General features: G+C 35.2%; 2 protein-coding genes and 1 non-coding gene across 13 annotated transcripts; 2 read left to right on the plus strand and 1 right to left on the minus strand.

Moving 5' to 3' along the window:
- The first annotated feature begins 5,855 nt into the window (after positions 1-5,855).
- LOC130746340 (RGG repeats nuclear RNA binding protein A-like) lies at positions 5,856-10,652 on the plus strand. 11 transcript variants are annotated; one of them, XR_009022091.1, is made up of 8 exons: positions 5,857-6,178; positions 7,426-7,571; positions 7,950-8,105; positions 8,206-8,259; positions 8,559-8,747; positions 8,864-9,151; positions 9,251-9,323; positions 9,394-10,652. XR_009022091.1 is itself a non-coding variant. In XM_057598937.1 (7 exons), the coding sequence occupies exons 2-6, from the start codon at positions 7,449-7,451 to the stop codon at positions 9,119-9,121; spliced, it is 780 nt and encodes a 259-aa protein (XP_057454920.1). In that variant the 5' UTR covers positions 5,857-6,178; positions 7,426-7,448; the 3' UTR covers positions 9,122-9,151; positions 9,251-10,652. The 11 variants fall into 11 exon arrangements, 5 of the variants coding, with proteins under 5 accessions (XP_057454922.1, XP_057454920.1, XP_057454921.1 ...); XR_009022092.1 differs by having other exon boundaries at positions 9,397-10,652; XR_009022087.1 differs by having other exon boundaries at positions 8,864-9,527; positions 9,759-10,652.
- Positions 10,653-13,668: 3,016 nt separating this feature from the next.
- On the minus strand, positions 13,669-13,740 carry TRNAC-GCA (transfer RNA cysteine (anticodon GCA)). The gene has a single exon. It is a non-coding gene; the product is annotated as a tRNA-Cys (tRNA).
- A 1,377-nt stretch (positions 13,741-15,117) lies between these two features.
- Positions 15,118-18,626, plus strand: LOC130746342 (pyruvate dehydrogenase E1 component subunit alpha-3, chloroplastic). Its single transcript, XM_057598941.1, has 3 exons — positions 15,118-15,591; positions 15,957-16,737; positions 18,120-18,626. The coding sequence occupies exons 1-3, from the start codon at positions 15,349-15,351 to the stop codon at positions 18,395-18,397; spliced, it is 1,302 nt and encodes a 433-aa protein (XP_057454924.1). The 5' UTR covers positions 15,118-15,348; the 3' UTR covers positions 18,398-18,626.
- Positions 18,627-19,683: the final 1,057 nt, after the last annotated feature.

The raw sequence follows: 19,683 nt of genomic DNA on the forward strand, positions 1-19,683 counted from the left end.
GGGTAAGGACCATGTTCCAAGATTTAGAGCGCCATTTGTGGAAGTTGTGGAAAAAAGTTTCCATCGGGTGAGTGTCTTCACACCCTTTGGTAATGAGATTGACTGCCGTGAGGATATTTCTTTCGATGATCACCTTGGGTAAGCCCAAATTCCAGGCTAATTCAATCGTCGTGAGAATCCCCCAGAATTCTGCTACCAGGACACTCGAGGAGCCAAGATTGTGATAGAAGCCTGTTATCCAGCGACCTGTGGAGTCACGAAACATCCCTCCACAGCTTGCTCTGTTCAGAGGCTCACAAACAGAGCCATCCACGTTCACCTTGGTCCAATCTTGGGGCGATGGATCCCAGCCAATCAGCACAGAGGGATGGGGAGGTTGAGGCATGTGATCCCCGAGCTGGAAGACGAGGGGGCCGAAAGGTAGTGGCCAAATAAAGCTTTGATGGTTGCACCTGTTGTTCTCTATGGTTGAATCTTCAACCATTTCAAATATTGATTTTTTTTTACTAAAACTTTGTTTAAAATGTACTACTTAAAAATGTATTATTAGATGTTAAACTAATAAAACTTCATTTATTTTAAATTTGTTGTTTAAGTATTTTCAGAAGTATTTATATGTAATTTTATTATTTTTTAAAAATACTAATATAAGTGGTTGGTGTATAAATATTTACATATAAAAGTGATTTTTTATTATTAGAATGATGCTTGAAAATTAATTTCTCAAATTAAACATTTTTTAAATTTTAACTATAAATTACAAACTGAGGTAACATTTAGTAAATAGATCAGGTATGATGGAACATAATGGGATATATGAGCTCCAACTTCTATATATTCCTTAATTATTATATATTTATGATAGAACAAAACATCACATAAGACATCTAGCTTGTACCAAAAAAAACATCACATAAGACCTCTTGAAGAATACACTTAGTTCAATGAAAAATGATGATCCAAGGAGAACAGAACAACAAACTAAAATACCTCTATTTTTTTTTGTTGAAAAAACTATTTTCTTTTGCATACTTCAACATTGACAATCATCAAAGAAATTACTGACTAACTGCGTTATTCTCAAAATCAAAGATGCATCTCTACCACGAGCATCAAATTGAATTTCCTCGCGAATTCAAGATCAACTAAACCAAATTGAAGCAAAAATTGTAATAACCAATGTAAAGAGTACCTACTAACTAAATTGAAGCAAATTTTGATAACCAACTAAAGATTTGAAAATGTACATTAAAATCTAATGTCTCTCTAATCCACAAGGTTTCAGCAGCTTGAATCTCTTAATCCTCTCATCCTGCAATAGGGGCTGGTGCTCAGCACAATAGAGGCTACCGTTTGGCAGCCTCTAAACAGCGCCAAATGCACACCTGATGAGTTGGACCTTGAGCTGGACCAGGTGGTGGCCATGATGACAGTGGAGCATCTGCAGCAGAACTTTTACGCTTATAACCTCTTGCTTGAGCCTTGTGAAATTTACAATAAGACCCCGAAATCACCGGTCAGATGCATCCCTTGGCACGCATGCATTGAGCTGCTAGTGCTACACCCCTCGCTACACGCCACGACAACGAACAGGGAACCGCACTAGTGCGGATAGAACAAGATCACCATCACCTTTTCCCTTGGAGTTAGGGTGGGGGTGGGATCAACTGAATCAACTTTACCCTTGCCCTTGCTCTTGTAGTCAGGGGTGGGGTGGGATCAATTGGATCAACTTTTCCCTTGTCCTTAGCATCGGGAGCTATTCCAGAGTTGCCAACAACAGTGACATTAACTTTGCCCTTGCCTTAGGGTCAGGAGCTAATTTCATGATCATTGGTGTCGTGTTGGATGTGATAGAGGCGTTTTACCATTTTGTCGGATAGAGAATGTTGACCGACTTGAGATATCTATTTAAAGATAATATTATACCTTGTTTTCATATGTTTTGCTTATAATAACTATACACACTTTAGAGATTAATATTTAGGATGTTTATGACTTCTACGTTATCTTGGGTAAAATTATGTCTATTCTCACAAGCCTAAGGCGATAAAAGAAGTACCTTAAAATCTAAGTGAAGGAAAATGTAGCTAAGGAGGAATAAATTATAACTAAATTAGATGTTTGATTTGCGCATTGTGTGAACATACATTAATATATATTTTTAGTAAAATAATATTTATTTAAAATTAAAAAATGTAAATTTTATTGTAGTATATTATGGTGGAAATTTTGTGGTATTTATTTTTTCTCTTATGGAGCCATTGGAAGGCTTTTTTTCCTTTTCTATTCAACATCTATATTATGAATTTTCAAAAGCATAAATTAAAAAAAACATCTATGTTATAGATTTGCTACTATATGTAACAAGAAAAATTTAATTCATAATTGTTTTTATTATTTCTAATACATAAGGAGTATATATGAATTCCATATAAAAAAAAGTATATAATGAATAAGATATACTACTAAAGATTAAAAAGATTGTTCATGGGTGGACCAAGTACGAAGTGAGCCTCAAATTTAGTCTCATATCATGTGCCTCAAGTGAGCCCTGCAACTCATCAATCTTAATTGCCTCAAGATCCTTGGATTCTTCGATTGTTGTGACTATGTGATCAAACTTTGATGTGAGTGATCGAAGCACCTTATCCACCAGAGTTTGATCAGTCATCACTTCACCATTGGTCTTCATCTGATTCGTGAGAGTCTGAAGACAAGTGAAGAATTTGGAGACTGTCGCACTCTTCTCCATTCGAAGATCCTCATATTGCCTACGCAATGTTTGCAGCTTCACCTTCTTCAGCTTGTCGACTCCATCATAGCTCTTGTTCAAGATGTCCCAAGCTTCCTTCGAGGTCTTGGCTGCAGTGATTTTCTCAAAATCCGCAGGATTCAGACACTGGTGAATGATGAATAATGCTCTCAAGTCCTTCTTCTTTGGCTTACGATGCGTTGCACTCTGCTCTGCCGTAGGATTCTCAGGTAATGGATCATACTCATAAGTGACATATTCAAGGATATCTTAGAAGCCAAAAATCACCTCCATCTGGGTATGTCATCGATCCCAGTCGTTCTTGCCATCAAGAACTGGCAGCGATGAGGGAAAATTTCCATTTGCTCTTGCCATGACCTTGAACGAAGCGTCCACCTTCATCGGAAACTCGATCGGAGCAAACACCTCCATCGTCAATTCTTGACCTCCATCGCAGCTTGCCGCCTTCACGTGGTGGTTTGGATCGCCGGAACCATGCTCTGATACCATTGTTGTATTCAGAACTTGAATCCCTTAGCTCAATGGATTGAATCTGAGCATTCAATGTTAGGAATAGTAATCAATGTGAGAGAGAAAGATTAATGTTAATCATCAACACTAATGAAGAGAGAGAGGGAATGTTTATTCATTGATTGCAGCACTCATAATCACTATGAGTACTGTATTTATACAATCTTATTACAACTGAGTCAAACTAATCATTGATCATTAATACAAAGACCAAAATACAACATACCCTAATTACAAGGACTAAATTCTTAATTACAAAACCCTTATTCCATCAAAGCACACAACAAAACTACCTCTATTTTGTACAAATTTATATTATATTGTCATCCTATTTTGTGCACTCATGATATGTTGGTTGTTAGATAAAATGCAACTATTATTTTCATCATGATAATAGCATGCATGTTAAAGCATTGACTATCTTGTTAGTCATAATAAAGGAAATATTATAATGAAATTCAGATGTGTTAACATAAATAAAATGAAAAATGAAACTAACTCTTAGTTTTTTTAGAAAAATTGAATGTACTATATATCAGCAGAGAAGGCTTGAGAACACCTTATACAAGGGTAGACCCACCTAAAAGAAGGGAACAACAACCTCTACAAAACAAAAAAACAAAAACATCAATGCACAAACCTCAAGCACACCAAGAAGGATAAAAAAAGCCCACAAATCCAAAACAAAAACACATCGGGCCAAGGTCACCTAAAAAGAGAACCTTAAAAGAAAAAGTCATCCAATATCTCAGCCGTAAAGCATAGGGTATTTAGAACGTAAATGCTTTGCTAAGCTTAAAACAACTTGTTCGTTAAACCCATTAAAATGTACGCATCTCTTTTCCCCTTGAAGGCAAATATGATTCGCTTTTGCCAAGATGCAATAGGAGCCAACGACCTCTAGAAGAATCAGAGGATTAGTCAAAGCCTGCTCCTATTCTGACACCACCGTCCCCTGATCCACCACTACCTCAAAAATTTTCATTCTCATCTTCGGTCCTCTACTATTCATCTTTCTAGGACGTCCTCTTTTTCGACGCCTCCAATCCTTCTTCCTCACCACAACCCTGAGGATGATCCAACATATCATCATCAAAGGGAGTATAGACCCAGTGGCAAACGCACTATCACGGGTGCGTGTTAAAGTAATCTGCTTTGAATGTAGTACAAGGTGTTGAACACTAGGATCGATCTCACGAGGACTCGGTGAAATATTAATTGATATTAGAGTTAAACAAAGCAATTAAAAATGGGGTTTGGTTGATTTGATTGAAAAGTAAGCAAATAGAAATTAAAAGAGATTTAATTCAAATAAGAGAAAGCGTTAGTCCTTGGATTATAACATTCAAGTGCAACAAACCTTGATTGGTTACAAAAGATTAATTCTTCCTTATTAATTCTCTCATTCGTGAGAAATAATTAACTAAGCGGAAATTAATTCACAGTTTCCTAAACTAAGCGATTAAGAAACAGTTACGAACTAACATGAACTAAGCGAACATGCATCAACTCTTATTTCTAAAACTACGAAATTAAGCAAACCCTAGATCAGAAACGGAGATGAAGAGAATTAATAAAGAACGAATTTGCATGAAGAACAAAACCTCAAGTTTTCACACACAAGAATATTAAAAATTATATGACTAACTAAGGAGTTTAGCAACTCATACTAGAAAAGAGGGAGAAAGTGATGAGGTGATATGGTGGTCAGGTGGTGAAGTCTAAACATCTCTTATTTATACTAGTAAATAAACTTGTTCATCAAGTAACAATCCATTGTTATCTAAATCTTTTCTAAATCTTCACAAAATCGGGCTCACATAAAAGAGTAAGTTGTTGATCACTCAGGAATTTGCGGGTCTCACAAGAAGTCTGAATCTTCAATCGAGGTAAACATGAGAGTTGTAACTCTTTAAGTTAGCTTCACGGGCCTTCAATCGGATCCTAATTCGGAGTTCTGTAGCCCAAGATTTGATCATTTTAGTGAAGCTTGCTCCAGACTAGTAGGATTAGCGACAACAACTTTGCAAGGAAATTATGACCATATTCTAAGCTGATTCTCAGACTGTGCTAAACATGGAAAGTTATCTTTCCAACGACATATTATGCACTCTTTTTGAGTATCAGTAACTCCATATTTAACATGTTCTAGCAAAACAGTCACAGAAATTAAAAGTGTAGAATTAAGCACTTTTCCATGAATAATTCAAATAAGCACTAATGATCTGTACATGACAAAGTCATAACAATTAAGCAAAAAAATGTATATAATAAAGCTTATAAAGACACACATAAAGTGCATCAATTATGTGCTTATCACCCAGCCCGGGAAGAACAAGATCCAAGCAAATCATAGCTAACCGGATGTCTCGAGCCATAACATGAGGAACCCACGATACCCAAAGTCACCACTGCTGGAGGAAGAATAGACTGAAGGGGAATAACACCACAAAAAAGGACCCATAAATGTATATGTCAAGTGTGCATATGGGAAATATCTTTGATTAAACACCGAATCAACACCGTCAAAATTAATTGCCATCATCATATTCCCTTCTCTAAAGAATATGCTTCTCATGAGGGATACCATGACAACATCCACTTGCTTATCGTTGAAAACGATTCCTCTAATACCCAGACGAGGAACTCTTGGATTAAACACCGCCAAGTCTGTAGCAACCTGCGTACACTCACCTTTCAACATCTTTATTGCTTAGGGGGAGATATTTTCTGGAAAAGCTCTTCATCTCTCCCCCTGCAACATCAAATGCATCAACCACCTCATCTTATTCTACCTTAAAATCCAGCATAAGCATATCAGGAAAACGAAGAGGGTATTTAGCAACCGGCACCACCGGGGATGATCTGCCAACCTTCATGCCGTCAAGATTGGTAATTGCCTTCAAAACTTCTTTCATTGTTTTCAGGCTCATGTATCTGAACCTCAATCTTCTCCCAATCTTTTGTTTAATTATTCCTCTGAACGAAGGTCCCAATAACACTTTTGAACTGTGTAAAGAGCTCTTTGATATGGAAGTAGGACGAAGAGAGAAACTCCATCATGCACCTGCTTCAACTTACTTTTTCTCTGTTTCATCTTCATCATCGCTCTCCTCGCTTTAACCTCTTCATCGTCTACATCTTCATTCTGATTTGTGCCATACCTTGTCGTTCCACTGCCTGAATCAAATGAAGAAAAGAAAGATTTGTCTGTTGGGTTTGGAAAAACTTTACCATAGCTGCGATTTGGAGATTTCATCCCTCAGTATTAAGTTATTTTTATTCACTTAAGACAACTCTTAGTTACATAAAATGAATAGGATGTTAAATGATAGACATTATATTGTTTTCATTTTTGTACTGTGTTATATGATTAATAACATAAGTTTTTAATTTCATGGTTCTTATTTTATTAATTGTTATACATGTGATATTAATTAAATTTAAAATCTATAAACTCTATAAAGGAAGAGTTTTAGCAGCCTTAGGGGTAAATCTGTCAATCAACAAATAAATTTAAAGGCAATGAAGCTTGACCATGGATATTTTGGTAAAAGTCCCTTTTATTTCACTTAGATTGAATCTCAGCCATTGATTCACATTAAGTTATTATTTACGGATCAAATCTTGGCCATCCAAATCCTCCAGCAATCTCCTTCTTTAAAAAGAATCATTGACTCTCTAAAATCCCTAACCGTGCGTTTCTATTTTGGAGCCGCTTCGTCTCTAGCGTTTATTCTTCCTTGCCGTTACTCTCAAAGTCTCTAAAATAAAGTTCTCGCTGAATCACGCTTCAGCCCTTCCCCATGTTCGTCGAGCTTGCTCTTGCTGCCAACGGAGAAGCAGTGAACAACGACGGCTTGAAGGAGAAACTCAATCGACCACATTCATAACAGATTGCGAGTTGGATTCTCCTTTTTCATCTGTTTTCATTCTTCTAGGGCTTTTAATCGCGTGCACGGCTTAACATTATTTTCTTCTTGGCAGAATTGCGGTTTCACCTCAGATTCTTTGTTTGTTTTTTTTTTCTCTGTTCTGAATCTGTCACCTTCCCCTCTAGACTATGAAAATCTGTTCGACCCAGTTTAATTTGAACGAAAGGGGGTTCAGATTGATTTTAATCATGTTAGGTTTTGCAGGTTTGGAATTTTTAATTTCTGTCATGGGGAAGAGTTTTTTGAAGAATTTGGGTGATGAGAAGCCTGCAACCGAGGAAAAAGAGGCAACATATGGAAACAAGGAAAGCCCTGTTAATGAAAGTGAAGAAAAGGAGCCTGAGGACAAGGTTAATAATCTTAAAGCTTTCTCCATTGATCTTGATTTTGCTTCTTCTGAATTTTATGCCTTTCATTATCCAGAGACTAACAGGAGAGTTGTGTCTTTTGATTGAATGATAAATCATTCAAGTTCAGTTTGGGTCATAAGTTCATCTTATGAATTGCATGGGATTCTTTACGAGAAAGAAACTCTTGCTCAGCATTGTTTTCTTGATTATGAAATGATGTTTTCATTCAGTGTTGGTTTACCTTTTGAAAGTGTTAGAGACTTGATCTGCATGTATTATTTTTTGCTCATATAGTTTCTGAATTAAGTGTTACATGTTGAATTTATATTCTATTGGCTTCTGTTTGTCCTTCTCTAAATGCAATCTAAACTGTGATAGGAGATGACACTGGAAGAATATGAGAAGGTGCTGGAAGAGAAAAGAAAAGTCCTGCAAGCACTCAAGACTGAAGTGAAAAAGGTGGATGCAAAGGAGTTTGAATCCATGCAGCCACTTTCCCACAAGAAAGACAATGATGAGATCTTTGCTAAATTGGTAAGAATTTTCTCCCTTTCACCATTCTAACTTTTAGTTTATATTATATTAGTGAACTGATGCCTATAAATATGTCTTTACACCTTTAATTTCTGTCCAGGGATCTGACAAGGATAAGCGCAGAGATGCTATTGAGAAGGAGAAATCAAAGAAGGTAGGATATTTTAGGCTTTGGTTCATAATTGGTTATTATATTAAGCTTCATGACGAGCCAGTCTCCTTGATTATGGTGATTACCTACCTTCAATAATTGTGTTTTGAAAGCTTATGAGTTGATTATAGTCTAACTTTTGATATATAACCTGTTGAACAACAATTGATTTAATTGAAAACACCAATTTTGGGTTTTAAAATCTTTTAGTATGTTGTAGATGTCATAATTATTGATATTATGGGTTAAAATGAAGTGATAATTTTTTTGACCAAGTTGTTAAAAGAGACATTAAAATGAAGGTAAGCAACACAACAATGAAAATGACTCCCTTGCCAAGAATTGCGACAGGATCAATGAGCAAGCTGATTCTCCACCTCTGGTGGCTTCTCTGTCTTCGATACCAGCATGGATTCAGGGTGAAGAGGAGCACAGCGGTGTATCCAGCAAGTCGTCCTTTTCCTCCTCTGATTCTCACCATCGATGGAAACGTATGAGATCCAAACTTCACTTCTCCATTTTCTCCCATTAACAACCACTTCTTGAAATCACCATTTGATTCCCCTTTTTGTTCTTAATTACAATTTTCCTGTTTTGGGTATTTCAGGATTTTGGGTATTTCATCTGTTATCTAAAAGCAATGAGGGCGAGTGAAGCAGCAAGCACCATTGAATGCCGAGTGGTGAACCCTCTGAATGAGTGTCACGGTTTTGATGCTGCTCCTTTTTCCATGTTCCGCGTTCCTAACCTCGATTATGTGGTGCTTTTTTGGTGTTCAACACCGCAGCACATTGATTATGGTGGTGAATCACCCCCCATGAGGTCAATGTTAGTAGGTTTTGGTTGCTCAAAAGTTCCTTCTTAATGATAGTGTTTTTTTCTCTGCAATTTTAGGGTGAGTCTAATTCTTCCACTACATTTTGTTCAACATTTTTTCTCCTTTCGTTTCATTTTGTATTCTGCATTGAGTGAAATTATGTTATTATTGATGAAGGTTTGATCTCTCAAGTTCTGAAATTATGTTTTGCTACTGATGTTGTGGGTCTCTCTTGAGGTCCTATTTTCATGTGAGTATGTCTTCCATTGTTTGTTTTATGTCAAAATAATTTACTAAACATATGACTTTGCCTATTGTAGCAGATAATGTTTGCCTGAATATATCACGCCATGGTTCAGCAAAATTTTATTTTATATATTCAATCTCCAATACTCAGGACTAGGCTCCTCCACCTTCCTCCTTGCTTGCAAAATCTGGCGGTGCCAAGAAGAAGGTTTGCGTTTCTCTCTTTTTTTTGGTTTCGTTTCTTTTTCTCCCCTTAATGTAATATCTCTTGATGGGAGTAATCGGTTGGATTTTTTTTATTATCCATGATGGGTGTCAGAGCTCACATAAAAAATTTGATACCAATCATTTTCTACAAAGAATAAATTTTTGTTATGATTTATGCAATATGAAAGATGGGGTGTGTGGTATAAAGGTCATATATTTGTGCTAACCATAGGTGGAGCAAGGGATCGAAAAAGGATCAAGCCAGCTATGACAAGCTTCTCACTGAAGCACCCAAATACAAACTCCTCACTCCTTCCATTCTCTCTGAAGTCTGATTGTTTAAGGATGTCTATTTTTCTCCCTGTCTTTTAGTTAGTTCTGATATATATTATTCATGTTGATGAGGAATCATGTGTTGGTGTTGTTTTGGTGCATGTTCTGTGTTATGGTCACATTTGATCTCATTTCGTACTTGACGCTGAGACAGGTGGAGTTGTCGGAGTAAGACCAAACAATGGTGGATGAATGTTTAATGGCAAGATTTCGCTTGACAAAAAGGTTTGCTTTCTGTTTCTTTGATTTACATCTTTGTACCTTTAGGTAATGCCATCTGCTTCTATATTTATTTTTCTATTATCTCATTAAAAAAACCTATTTTTCCTTACTATTGTTTTATACATGTTCCGCTCCTCTGCTGCGTGTAATGAACACAAGTGGAGATGATCAGGAAGTGGGGGTCCTGGAGTTTATCAGGTAAACTTCTTTATTAACTACTTTATCCATCTCTTATGGTCAAGAATCTTGGTCCACTGATTGCGCTCCAAAAACATGCTTTTCTGACACTTTTGTGAGGAGGCTGGGTTTGTGGATGTTGCCCATGTTCCTAAGCTTTCAATGCTGGAAATATTTCATGGACTGCAGGTACATCCAACTTCACAAAGCTGTAAAGTGTACCAAGATATAGAAAAACTATAAATTGTATCAAGTTTTCATGTTTTCTCAACTTTCTTTCTTTTGTGGGCTTAGGATTTCCAACCACTAAAGTTATCAGTTGTAATCAGGTTGATTATATATTTAGGAGAATTATCATGGCAGCACATGTATGTAATATTTAGCAGTTTCATCACGATTTTTTTCCTTATATATAAAATTCATTTTTTCGTTTTATCCTTAAAATATATTTTAATAAATATAATAAAAACAACACATATTTTAAAAAATTTACGCGATAAATTAAAATAAAAATCCTCCGTGCATCGCACGGGTCAAAGCATGTATGTCTTATGTTGTCTTCACACTTTAGACTATATTTTATGTGATCTTGCTAAGAGTTTTAGTTTTGTAGCATGTTGTGTCATCAGTTTATTTTTAATGAAGATAGGTTACTACTGCTTTATGTCCGGGTCCTTGGTTAAAAGAAGTGGCCAAAATTGTCATTTGGTCCAACTGCAATCAAAGCACTATTTAGAAGCACAAAATCATGGTTATTATAACAATCTTAGGCCCTCTTAACTCAATCTTTGTTTTCGGTCTTTTGTTCATGTAAAAGTTAAATCTTATATTGAAAATTCTATTAAAGAGGAAAATTAAATACATGCTAATCCAATTAATGTGAGAATTTGAAAAATTGGTATTATGGTAAAAAAAATAGTAAATTTTAAACATATATCTCCCTTTTGATAAAGAGTAAATTCATCGAAACAATATCACATGCTCATTCATGGCCATAATGCCAATTTAAGAAATTATCTTCCTTTTATTTCAAAAAAAAAAGAAAGAAATTATCTTCCTTAATTAATGGAAAAAACCCTTTGCACTATAACTATTTCTATTCCATGTGGTTAATTTCTGTGCATGAAAAAAATTAGTGGTTAATATCAGTTAGGAACTTCATAGAAAATGATTTTTTTTTGAAACATCCAATGAACATAGTTTTAACATAAATTTGATATCAATGCAAAATAATTTTTAATTTTGGTTTTATTATTTAAAAACCACACAACACGTTCATGCTCATAATGACGATACAAAAAAATATCTTTCTTAACAATAAATTAAAGGAAAAAAATCTTTGCACTACAATTATTTCAGTTACATGTGAGATATGTGTTTATTGAAAATTTTAGTGGTAAATATGTAATTAATATCAGTTAGGAATTCCAAAAGACATGATTAATTAGTTAGAATTTATAAAATATATTAATCCTAAAAAATGAAAGTTTATTGTTTTAAAATTAAATTTATATTGTTGAATTCCGAATTAAAAAAGGTGCAGTATTTCTAAATGTTAAAATAAAAAGCATAAAGCGAAAAATGAAAAATAAAAAATAAAAAGGAATTACGAAGGCAAGGTTCTTTAAGTAATTGGTCTTTATGGTTATTTTTTAGTTTTGTCCATTTTTAAGTTTATATAATTTCAAATAAAAAGGAAAGTTTTTTTTGAATTCAAGAATAAAAAGGAAAGTTAAATACACTTTAATGTGAGAATTTGAAAGATTGATATTATGGTATAAAGAGATCTTTCGCAGTGTCGAATACGATTTTTTACAGGAAATGTGCAACGATACACTTTCAATTTTATTCACAATGTAATTATTCCAATTGAAAAAAAAACATTCAATGGCTATTTTTAGCACATGACTTTAACTCCATGGAATAGATTATTTAATAGATATCGAAAAAACTATCAATCGAGCATTTAGAAAAATAAGTACAAAAAAGAAAAATAAAATAGCTACTCAAAAAAACAAGGCTTAATTGCACTTTTGGTCTCTCAACTATTGCCTTCCTGCGAAAATCGTCCCCAAACTTCAAAATTAGCAAAAAATGTCCTCCAACTATACATGTTGTTGCACTTTTGGTCTGTCGTTTGCCTTCCGTGAGAAAACTAACGTGATAAGCTGATGCGGCTCCCTCACGCGTGTCTCACGTGACTTTCTTCATAGCGCTTGATGACTGGACAAGTCACATGCTTCTCATGTGACTATTTTAAGGGTTCCATGGTGAAGAAGACGATGGAGGAGGGAGATGACCGTTGGAGCAAAAACATACAAATTTATGATTTCATATATCCAAAATAGATTTAGTTCTTTTAATCCCTAAAATATCTTTTAAAAGAACTCATAGACTTAAAAGAAATACACACAAAAAACAAAATGAATATCCCCGCCGTGCAAGCACGGGTAACAAAACAATTTTTTTCCTCTATAAGAAACTAAATTAAATAGTGCAACATTAAAGACAAAACCTAAGAATACATAAAATGGTTGTGCTTCTACAAAATAAAAACAAACAAATTCTCGACCGAAAAAATTTATAAATTTGTGTTTTCTTATATTCAAAATTATTTGTCCTTTTAATTCGTAAACTATTTTTTATTGTCTCCGAATGTTAGCTCAAGTGGTAAGAGTTAGATGACATAAGAGTTGGGGAAATGAAGGGTGAAGGATCTAGCATTCGAACCCCGAGGATTGACTAATTTACTAACATTTTTGACAACTAACATTTTCCTATCAATTCTTTTTAATAAACATAACACAAATTTAAATTTTTTTGTACAATAAACAAAAATTAAAATCCCCCGTGCATCGCACGGGTAAAAGTACTAGTATATCATATAACCACAACAATTTAATGATTTATATCATCATACTTTTAAAAAAAAATCATGTGTATCCTTATTATCTTTTCTTTTTTTAAAAATTTATCACACAATTTTATATGGTCTTTAATCATTAATAACATATTCATGATAAAGTTTCATTTTTATCTTAGCTACTCTTGATGGATATAACATCATAATTGTAATAATTACCTTAAAATATTATTTTTTAAAAAATTAAATCAATTAATTTAAATTAATAATATTTTATAGTTCTATTATTTTTATCGTTCTTTATAAAAAATATTGAAAATGGTACTAGTGGAATGGAAGAGAAGGAAAGTTAAAGAAAAAAGAATAAAAGAGATGAAGCATTTGTGGAATTTGTATTTTGCAATTTATAATTTTTCCTCGTGTATAAGAAAAAGAATAATCATTGCCTTTTTATTCACCAATTAATATATTCCAAAATGCAATGAATCTTAGCGTTAATATCCGTGCAATATAAAGAGAAATTTAAAAACGTTTAAAAACGAAAATAAGGGCCCAACCTGGTTCGAACCGGTGACCTCTTGATCTGCAGTCAAATGCTCTACCACTGAGCTATGGACCCCTTTGATGCTATAATGAAGGATAATATATTACATATACCAGATTAAAATCATAAGTTGATAACATGTGGCTCAAGTTATCGTGTATGAAAAGGACTTGGAATTGATCCATATGCCGTGCCAGGTCGGCAGATAACCAGGTTCACATGATCATTCCACTGTGCTCGAAAAGAAGAAGAAGCATATGATCATTCATTCCAATGTGATGAGCTTCTTTCGATTCACCTTTCAAAACTCTCATAGCCCAAGTCTCAATTATTAGCTTCATAATGACTGCATATTAATATCATTCACCTCAACTCATGAATTATTACGACAAAGAATATCTAAAAAAAGAATGACAAAACAAAGCAGTCAATTTGTAAGTGGCAACATTACTTACCCTGCATAAATTATAAGCATGTCATAGTCTAGATGAATGAATGAGGAAGATCCGTATCCATTAACCAAATAATCACTAATTCCTGCTCCAATATGAAGAAACCACGCATCATAATCACTTGTTTTATATTTGGTCCAGGTTGTTTGGAAGTATGATGTAATAATAAGAAATTTCATGCACAAATATCCAACCCTTTCTTATTTGAGAAATTAACAAAGGATGCTATGCTACATTAGTGCATAAAAAGTACCCCAACTAATATATTAATGATAGATTCATTGCCTTCTTTTTTCCAATTTTATTTCGTCTATTTTGCATAAATACATTAGCCCATAATTTAGTGTTTCAAAAATTTAACCTATTAACCAACAAGTTTCAGCACAATTAATAAATAACTGAGTTTTTTAAATATTTAATCAGTCGAGAGTTAGATCCCCAGACATTGTGTATGGAGAATAATTTGTTAGAAGAGACTTACTCACTTAATATAACCTCCAAGTCTCATGAGAATTAGTCTCATGATTGCTGGTATTTAAGATACTTAGCAATACAAAAATAAATTATACTTTTAAATTATTATTTTTAAATATTATAATTAAATACTCATTTTATGGAATTGTAAGTCACTTCAACCTAAATGAGTTTGATGCCACTTGGATATTACACCAAGAGTTCTTATCTATAGACAGACATAGACATATGCATTAGAGTTGACACATTTCTGACACATGCATGCATTAGCGACAATTTTTAACCGTCACAATAGAAAGACCCCAACCAAATGTGTATGTTCACCAATCATATACCCATTTCACTAATTAAAAATCCCAAATTAACACAATAGTGCATCTTTGGGGGACAAGTAGGAGTTCATCAAACATTGGTTTATCCTCATATAGAGAAATGGTTTAAGTAGGTAACTAAATGCAAATGTAGGAAAAGTTGGTTGGATTTCGGTGTATCAAATGAATTTGCAACACAAGGTCATAATCATAGACACACACACATTGGCACATTGCACATTGGCAAAGACCCCCAACGGTGAAGACAACGATTATCACCAAGTTACACTCCCTCGTTTCCTCCGCCACATTCATGATTCACCACCACCCTTTGTTTCTGAATCTCATTATATAAACTAAACACCTCAATTGAATCCCATTCCATTTTCCTTTCATTCTTCTTCTTCTCCTTCTCCACACACAAACATCATACATAGTATTCAACGATGTCTTTCACTGCGACCAAATTCTCCCACCTTCCTCCTCCTATCAATTCCACCATCCCCAGATCCAATGACAACAAGCCTCTCTCCTTCGATGTTTCCAGAGCTAACCCTTCTTCCTCTTTCCTTGGATCCGCTCGCAAGGTGCTTCGCTTCAATGCGGGCCCCGCTAAGGTTCTTGCTCAGCGCCGTTCTTCTTCTTCTTCCCCTGCTGCTGCTGTTCTTCTCGAACGAACCTCCAATCTGGTGACCCTTTATCCTTAATTGTTGTTTTTCGTTGGAAAAATCTTTACTTGATGTGAATAGCTATTGATTCTCTGTAATGGGTTTGTTGAGGAAAAAACTTGATTTTTCACACAATTCAGCTCATTGGAATTGAACCCATATGATAATTTATGCTCTGCATGATTCAAATGTCAATTTTGTCTTATTCTCTTTCAGATGCATAGCTCCTTCACACACTGGTGATTTAGATTTCTTGGGTTTTATTTTTGTGCTATCTAGCTTTAGAAGTTTAAATTATTGAAAATAGTTATTTTTGTGCCATGTTTGCCAATTTTGTTTGGAGATTTTGTTATTAAGACTGTTGTTTATCTGGATTTGTTTGGCAGCTTATCACAAAAGAGGAAGGGTTGGAGCTCTATGAAGACATGATATTAGGGAGGTTCTTTGAAGACAAGTGTGCCGAGATGTATTATAGGGGCAAAATGTTTGGTTTTGTTCACTTGTACAATGGCCAAGAAGCTGTGTCAACTGGATTCATCAAGCTTCTGAAGAAAGAAGATAGTGTAGTGAGCACCTACAGGGACCATGTTCATGCACTGAGTAAAGGGGTCCCGGCACGGGCTGTGATGAGTGAACTCTTTGGGAAGGCGACGGGAGTCTGCCGAGGTCAGGGGGGTTCGATGCATATGTTCTCAAAAGAGCACAACGTGCTCGGTGGGTTTGCATTCATTGGTGAAGGAATTCCAGTGGCCACCGGGGCAGCATTTTCCAGCAAGTACAGAAGAGAGGTATTGAATCAGGCAGATTGTGATCATGTGACATTGGCATTCTTTGGAGATGGAACTTGTAACAATGGACAGTTCTATGAATGCCTTAACATGGCTGCTTTGTGGAAGTTGCCAATTGTGTTTGTGGTGGAAAATAATTTGTGGGCCATTGGGATGTCACATCTCAGGGCAACTTCAGATCCTGAGATATGGAAAAAGGGGCCAGCATTTGGAATGCCAGGGGTTCATGTAGACGGGATGGACGTTTTGAAGGTCAGGGAGGTGGCAAAGGAGGCGATTGGAAGGGCTAGAAGAGGAGAGGGACCAACTCTAGTGGAATGTGAGACCTATAGATTTAGAGGACACTCATTGGCTGATCCCGATGAGCTTCGTGACCCAGGTGAGCATTTACTTTTATTATATTCTTTTACTATGTTCTTCATTTTGAAGTACATATGTTAGTGGTCCTTTGCGTTTCTGGTGGGATCTATCTTTAGTTGCACTAAGCATAATCCTTATATATTTTATTGTCCTACAATTTGCTTAACATCCTTTTGAATTCTCAAAAGAACCATCTGTGTCCAAAGCAGTTACCTCTTGACAGTTGCTGTAGTTGCTTAGATTGCTCAACATCCTATCTTGACAAGGGTTTGACCTACTTTTATTCTTGAACCTCCCCTATTCCAAAAAAAGAAACGACAAACCAAAAAGGTGGTTAAGGTTTTAGATTAGCAATATAGATCGGTGGAGTTGAACTTGCAGCCGTGCAAGAGGTATAATGTTGTTATTTGGTCATGGAATGTGTATGATTTCATTGGAAAATGCAATCCAATAGGGTCAGGTTACTATGCTTTACCAATTAATTAAGAACTATAGCCTAAGCAACCAGTTTCTTAAACTTCAATTATTTTCTTCAATTCTGAAATGATTGTAAAAAACTCTTTAGCTTGACTAATGTATTTTTTTATCCCTTACCTTTATGTCTTTATTTAAGAAAACAAGTTTTCGAAGCCATAGGTACTAGTAGGTAGTTGAGAGAAAGATTACTAATGTTACTAACCTTGCTGCCTGAGAGTGTTTATATAAAGCTGGTCTTGACTCTTGATTGAAAGTGGAGGACTTAAACTTCAATTTCGTTTAAGGATATGTGCATCCTACCCCGCGCTGTGAAAAGTATATTTTGATTAGTTCATCACCTACCTCAAAAAATGGATTACCAACTCGGATAACGTACTCTTACAGACACAGTTTATTCCACCTCTAACACTGCTTCATTGATTGTACCAAATACCAATCATAATTTTTTTCTTTACATTATTGTTATCAAACTTTTCTTCTCTTTAAAGTAATTTGGAGAAGGAAAATAACACAAGAAACAAATGAATTAAGCTTGTTACATGGGTTGATAGTTGCTCATTTCAATCTTGTCGCATTAATTTGCAGATAGAAAAATCATACTCCACTCTTGTTAGTTTGAGCCCAGACTGTCGTTATCTGACTTGATATGTCATGGTGCTAGCTGCAGATTAGTGAATGCCTATTTTGATAAATTCAGATGTTTACTAGACTCTAATTCTAATCATGCTGTCAACTATGGAAGTTTCAGTTGCTTAGTTACTGCTGGTGCATATTCATAATACATCTAGAAACTAATTTCTCGAAGTCTGTAAATTTTTATCTCGTGATGATATATAAGCCACATATTTTTGTTATATTTTTCATCAAGTCTTCTTCTGTTTCCAAATAATTATTAGTAATCATAATATTTTTCTACTTTGACAGCTGAGAAGGAACACTATGCTGGTAGGGATCCCATCACTGCATTGAAGAAATACATTTTTGAAAACAATTTAGCCAGTGAACAAGAATTGAAGGCCATAGAGAAGAAAATTGACGAGGTCCTTGAAGAAGCTGTTGAATTTGCAGATGAGAGCCCTCTTCCACCCCGCAGCCAGCTTCTGGAGAATGTCTTTGCTGATCCCAAAGGTTTTGGTATTGGGCCTGATGGCAAGTATAGGTGTGAGGATCCAAAATTCACCGAAGGCACTGCTCATGTCTAATCTTTTACACTCTGACTAATATCTGCTTGGGGCCTTCAGTTTTGTATGGAAGTTCTTAATTTGCATGCAGTGCACCTTGTCTACGAAACAGGACTTGTTCTTTTTATTATTGTTTGTGTTAAGATTGGAAATCTACTAAGTTTGATTAAAGCCTGTAAGAACTGTGTAAAATAAATTTTTATTTTTACTTCTGCTCTTAAGTAATATACTTGTTAAATGTGAGGTGACATATGAGTATGGGGTATTTAGGGCCAATGCTTCTGATGAAATTTTCAAGCACTAACACAAAGCTTTTGGATTTTCTGCTCTTTTCTTTTTCTTTTTTACAATTGAAATTACTTTTCAAAATACAACTGAAATGTGTTAGTTAAAGAAAAATATTCTGTGCAAATTTTCACCAACTGATCCAAACATGCACTGGATTAATATCACTAGGAATAACGACTCCATAGTAATTTGTGAATGTATGGATGCAAGCGAGCCCATAGGATTTGCTGCATATCTTAAGGGACTGCTCAGAGGCTCGACAGGTTTGGCGGGCATCGCATTTGCCATTGTAGTGTGCACTATTTAGAAATGTAAGTGTAATGATGTCTTTGATGGGGTGCAACTTGGGTAGAGCTGGCTTTTGCGGTTTTGTGAGGAATGTGTCTGGTGTTTAGCTTCTTAGTTTCCATGTCTAGTGTTGACTTTCCATGGTAGTTGGTGGGTATTCATTAGGAGCTTTTACTCTCTAAGGATGTTGATTTCAGCAAAGTGCTTGTGTTTTCTAGTTCTTGTTAGCTATCAATGGGGTGGATACCCTGCATCACTATGGTGCTATTTTGAGGAGCATTGCGTCATTAGTTCTTCTCCTTTGGGAAGTATAGTTTCAGCACATTATTCATGAGGAAAATGCCTCTCCGGATGCCCTTGCAAAGCTAGGAGCCCAAATTGCTACTAAACTTGTGATTCGTTCCACTTCCCTTGTTGTAATGATTGAGTTGCTTTCTCTCATTAGATTTTGTACAAAGAAGAATGATTTATAGCTCACGCTACCATATCAACATATGCAGACACCGCACGTTTGTGGTGGTTTTAGACCGTCACACAACATGTTTATTTAAGTTTTTCAGACCTTCACAAAATGAGCGTCTGAACAACACAAAGTGGTCTGCGACTTAACATTGTTGTAAAAGAAAAATGTCATGTGAGTATGTACCATGAAAATTATGTTCAAGACAATTAAAAAAAATTGCAACTCTAATTAGAAATGTTAATTGTGTATGTATATAAAGTATAAACAG

The sequence above is a fragment of the Lotus japonicus genome, chromosome 3 (genome assembly GCF_012489685.1).
Source record: "Lotus japonicus ecotype B-129 chromosome 3, LjGifu_v1.2".
NCBI classification, from domain to species: domain Eukaryota; kingdom Viridiplantae; phylum Streptophyta; class Magnoliopsida; order Fabales; family Fabaceae; genus Lotus; species Lotus japonicus.

Excerpts from the sequence above, each read along its gene's own strand:
- LOC130746340 (XM_057598936.1), top strand. The coding sequence starts at position 7,449 with ATGGGGAAGAGTTTTTTGAAGAATTTGGGTGATGAGAAGCCTGCAACC. Across the intron at positions 7,572-7,949 it reads AAAAGGAGCCTGAGGACAAG|GAGATGACACTGGAAGAATA; the intron begins GTTAATAATCTT and ends AAACTGTGATAG. Across the intron at positions 8,260-8,558 it reads AGAAGGAGAAATCAAAGAAG|GTAAGCAACACAACAATGAA; the intron begins GTAGGATATTTT and ends ATTAAAATGAAG.
- LOC130746342 (XM_057598941.1), top strand. The coding sequence starts at position 15,349 with ATGTCTTTCACTGCGACCAAATTCTCCCACCTTCCTCCTCCTATCAAT. Across the intron at positions 15,592-15,956 it reads TCGAACGAACCTCCAATCTG|CTTATCACAAAAGAGGAAGG; the intron begins GTGACCCTTTAT and ends TTTGTTTGGCAG. Across the intron at positions 16,738-18,119 it reads CGATGAGCTTCGTGACCCAG|CTGAGAAGGAACACTATGCT; the intron begins GTGAGCATTTAC and ends CTACTTTGACAG.